The sequence below is a fragment of the Malurus melanocephalus genome, unplaced genomic scaffold (genome assembly GCF_030028575.1).
Source record: "Malurus melanocephalus ecotype Western Australia unplaced genomic scaffold, MMel_1.1 scaffold_13, whole genome shotgun sequence".
NCBI lineage: Eukaryota > Metazoa > Chordata > Aves > Passeriformes > Maluridae > Malurus > Malurus melanocephalus.
The window spans coordinates 639757-643322 of NW_026623245.1; the positions used below are offsets into that span (position 1 = coordinate 639757).

General features: G+C 56.9%; 1 protein-coding gene across 1 annotated transcript in view; it reads left to right on the forward strand.

The window, feature by feature from the left end:
• The first annotated feature begins 353 nt into the window (after positions 1–353).
• PAX1 (paired box 1) overlaps positions 354–3566 on the forward strand; it is a 4636-nt gene continuing 1423 nt past the window's right edge. Inside the window, exons 1-3 of the mRNA XM_057381472.1 lie at positions 354–1008; positions 2274–2419; positions 2642–2855. Coding sequence (XP_057237455.1) covers positions 354–1008; positions 2274–2419; positions 2642–2855 — 1015 coding nt within the window. The remainder of the gene's footprint in view (positions 1009–2273; positions 2420–2641; positions 2856–3566) is intronic.

Below are 3566 nucleotides of genomic sequence, written 5' to 3' on the forward strand. Positions count from 1 at the left end.
TTCTCCCTTCCCTTCTGCTTTTTTCTCTCTCTTTCTCTCTTCCTCTCTCATTCTCGTTTTCCTTGTCTTTTTTCCTTTTTCCCCCTTCCTTTGCCCCCTTCCTTTTTCCCCTTCCTTTTTTCCCTTCCCTTTTCCCTTTTCTTTTATCTTACCCTTTTGCACTTCTTTTTCCCCTCTCTTCCTCCCCCGCCCCCCGTCCCTTTCTCCGCTTCTTTTTCCCCTTTCCTTTTCCCCTCTTTTTCCTCTCCCTCATCCCTTTTTTCTTCCCGCTGCAGCGCCGTCCCCATCCCTCGCCCCGCGGGTACCGCGACCGACCCCGCGCCACCCCATTCCATGCCATTCCATGCCATTCCATGCCATTCCATGCCATCCCACCCCATCCCGTGCCCTACCGCCCCGCAGAGCACACGTACGGCGAGGTGAACCAGCTGGGCGGCGTGTTCGTGAACGGGCGCCCGCTGCCCAACGCCATCCGCCTGCGCATCGTGGAGCTGGCGCAGCTCGGCATCCGGCCCTGCGACATCAGCCGCCAGCTCCGCGTGTCGCACGGCTGCGTCAGCAAGATCCTGGCCCGCTACCACGAGACGGGCTCCATCCTGCCCGGGGCCATCGGCGGCAGCAAGCCGCGGGTCACCACGCCGGCCGTGGTCAAGCACATCCGCGACTACAAGCAGGGCGACCCCGGCATCTTCGCCTGGGAGATCCGCGACCGCCTGCTGGCCGACGGCGTGTGCGACAAGTACAACGTGCCCTCGGTCAGCTCCATCAGCCGCATCCTGCGCAACAAGATCGGCCCGCTGGCTCCCGCCGGGCCGCCCCCAGCCGCGCTGCCCTGCGCCCACATCTACCAGTACCCGTACCCCGGGCCCGCCGCCCCGCCGCCCGCCAAGGCCGGGGGACACCCCGGGGGACACCTCGGGCCCCCCGCCGTGGCGCTGCCCCGCTCGTGGCCTTCGGCGCACTCGGTCACCAACATCCTGGGCATCCGCACCTTCGTGGAGCAAGCGGGTGGGTACCGGCAATTCCGCTTCTCCCCMTCCCTCTCCCCGTTTTTTGTTGGTTAGTTTTCTGTTTGTTTGGTTTTGGAGGGGTTTTTTTGAGTTTTAGCCGATTTTTTTGTCGGTTTAGGGTTTTTTTTTTTGTCTCTTTGTGTTGGCGGGTTTTTGTTGGAACGGTTATTTTGTTTGTTTCGAGGGTTTTGTTTGTTTCGGGTTTTTTTATTTGTTTCGTGGGGTTTGTTTGTTTCGTGCTTTTTGGCTCGTTCGGGGATTTTTTGCTTGTTTCGGCTTTTTATTTGTTTCGTGCCTCTTCGCTCGTTTCGTGCCTTTTTGCGTCTTTCCTTCTTTTTTATTAGTTTCAGCTTGTTAGTTTATTCCGGTTTTTTTTTTTTTTTTTTTTTCTTTTTTTTCTTTTTTTTTTAAATTTTTTTTTTGCTTGTTTCGTATATTCCCCCCCTTTCCTCCCCCTTTTTCCCCCTTTTTTTCTCCCAAGGGCCTCCCTCCGCTCTACCAGCCCGTCGGGGCGGCGGGGCCAGATGCGGCCTCGGCTCAGCCACATCTTGAACTTTTTATGAAAAATGTGGAAAATATTTTCCTAGGGATGATAGATTGCCGACCGCAAATTCGGAGCCCTGAATTTCGCTTCGCAAAGGGGGATTAAAAAAAAGAAATATGGAAAGGGTGGGGGGGAAAAGAGGGAGAAAAAAAAAAAACAAACTAGGAGAGGAAAAATTGAGGGGAAAGGAGCAGACAAGGCAGCTCGGATCCGGCCTCCAGGATTCTTCCGAGGAATTTGGGAATTTTGGGGCTCGGGGAGCACCGGCACCGCCAACCCTGAGCCCCGGCGGCTCCAGCGGGGGACAAGCGGGCCGTGGCAGGGGGTTGCGGGTCCTTTTATCCTTCCAAAAGCCAGAAAGTAAATCAACCGCATGCGTTTCCCCCCGTGCAATCATTTATCCTTAAAATTCCGATGTCACTTCTCTAAATCCCCTTCGTCAGGAGAGAAATTTGGGCCCCTAAATTATCGGGGATTGGGAATTGGGCGGCGGGGGAGCGAGGGGTTGACGGCAAGAGGGGTTTGGGGGTGACACCACGCCCTCTCCCCGCGGTGTGATCCCAAATTTCGGGATGTTGGGAGGGAACGCTGATTCCCGTGCCCCCAGTCCATGGGGTTATATAACCGGAGGTTTGGAAAAGCGGGATTTCCCACTGTTCCACCCCTAAAGCTGCTCGGGCCTCTCTCGGAGGGTTCGGGGCTGACACTTTGCTCCGCAGGGGCTCTGGCTGGCACCGAGGGGACCGCGTATCCCCCAAAAATGGAGGAGTGGCCCAACGTGAACAGGAGCGCCTTCCCCGGGCCGGGCCAGGCGGTCAACGGGCTGGACAAAGCTGCCATGGACGGCGACATCAAATACCCTCAGGTGAGAGCTGGGGACAGGAGGGGACTGGGTGGGAGGGATGGCAGGGATGGGACTGGAATGCGACAGCGGGGGACAAGGCGGAGGGCCGGGAAGGGGCCAGGGGGGTGGGCAGAGAGCACAGAGAGCCCTGTCCTCCCCAGAGCGGGATCCCCCGTGCGGGGCGAGCTGCTCCGAGCCCGTGTGACTGTCCCGGTCACCCCGTGTGTCTGTGCGTGTCCCCAGCCCGGCGCGGGGCTCTCCTCCATGGGCACCTTCCTGCCGGCGTGCGCCTACCCCCCCTCCACCCAGCCCGGCGTCTACGGCGGCTCCCCCGGCGCCTACATCCCCCCGGGACCCCCCTGGCAGCCGCAGGGGACCCCCCTGGGCCACCACGGCCACGGCGTGACCGTCCACGGCGGCGACCTGGCCATGGCCTTCAAGCAGCCCGGCAGGGAAGGTGAGCGGGGACAGCGGGGGACAGCGGGGGACAGGGCGGGAGGGGCCCCCAAGCCTCAGGCAGGGGTTGAGGGGTTGATTCGACAGATCCATCCTATTTCCCCATCCCGGTATTCCGTGGATCCCCGCCCAGCTCAGCCGCCACACCCCGATTGTGCCTGCGTTATTCCAATAAACCGGAGTTTTCCTCCTCGTTCGCGYTCGCTGGGAATCGCCAGGGAATGGGGAAGATTCCCGCGCTGTTCATCCCCCGGGAATGTGGGGATGTGGMGGGGCAGAGCAGGAGCCTTTCCCCGTGTTTCCCGCAAACTGACGCCGATTCCAAGAACCTTTCAGGAAAAGAAACCTTAAGCAGGAATCATTAATTCCTAGTGATTAACTATTAAATGACAGCAATTATTTAACGATTYGTTTATAATTATTAGTTAACATAATTAACTGTTATTTTATTTAATTGGTTCCCGCGATTATTAATTAATTACTTCCCTCCGAACGCTCCGCCGGGAATCCCGGGGGAGCAATTTGAGGCCGTCAAATGAGGCGTTGCTTYTATCTCCTGTTAATTATTTCGCCTCATTAATAGAGCTCAATTCCCTCGTTTTAAAAAAAAAACTATTTTCCTCCCTGGCTATAAAATCCCCTTTGATATTTTTGTCATTTTCCCCGCCGTATTTGACTTTCTATCATTTAAATTAATTTGCAATTAATTTCC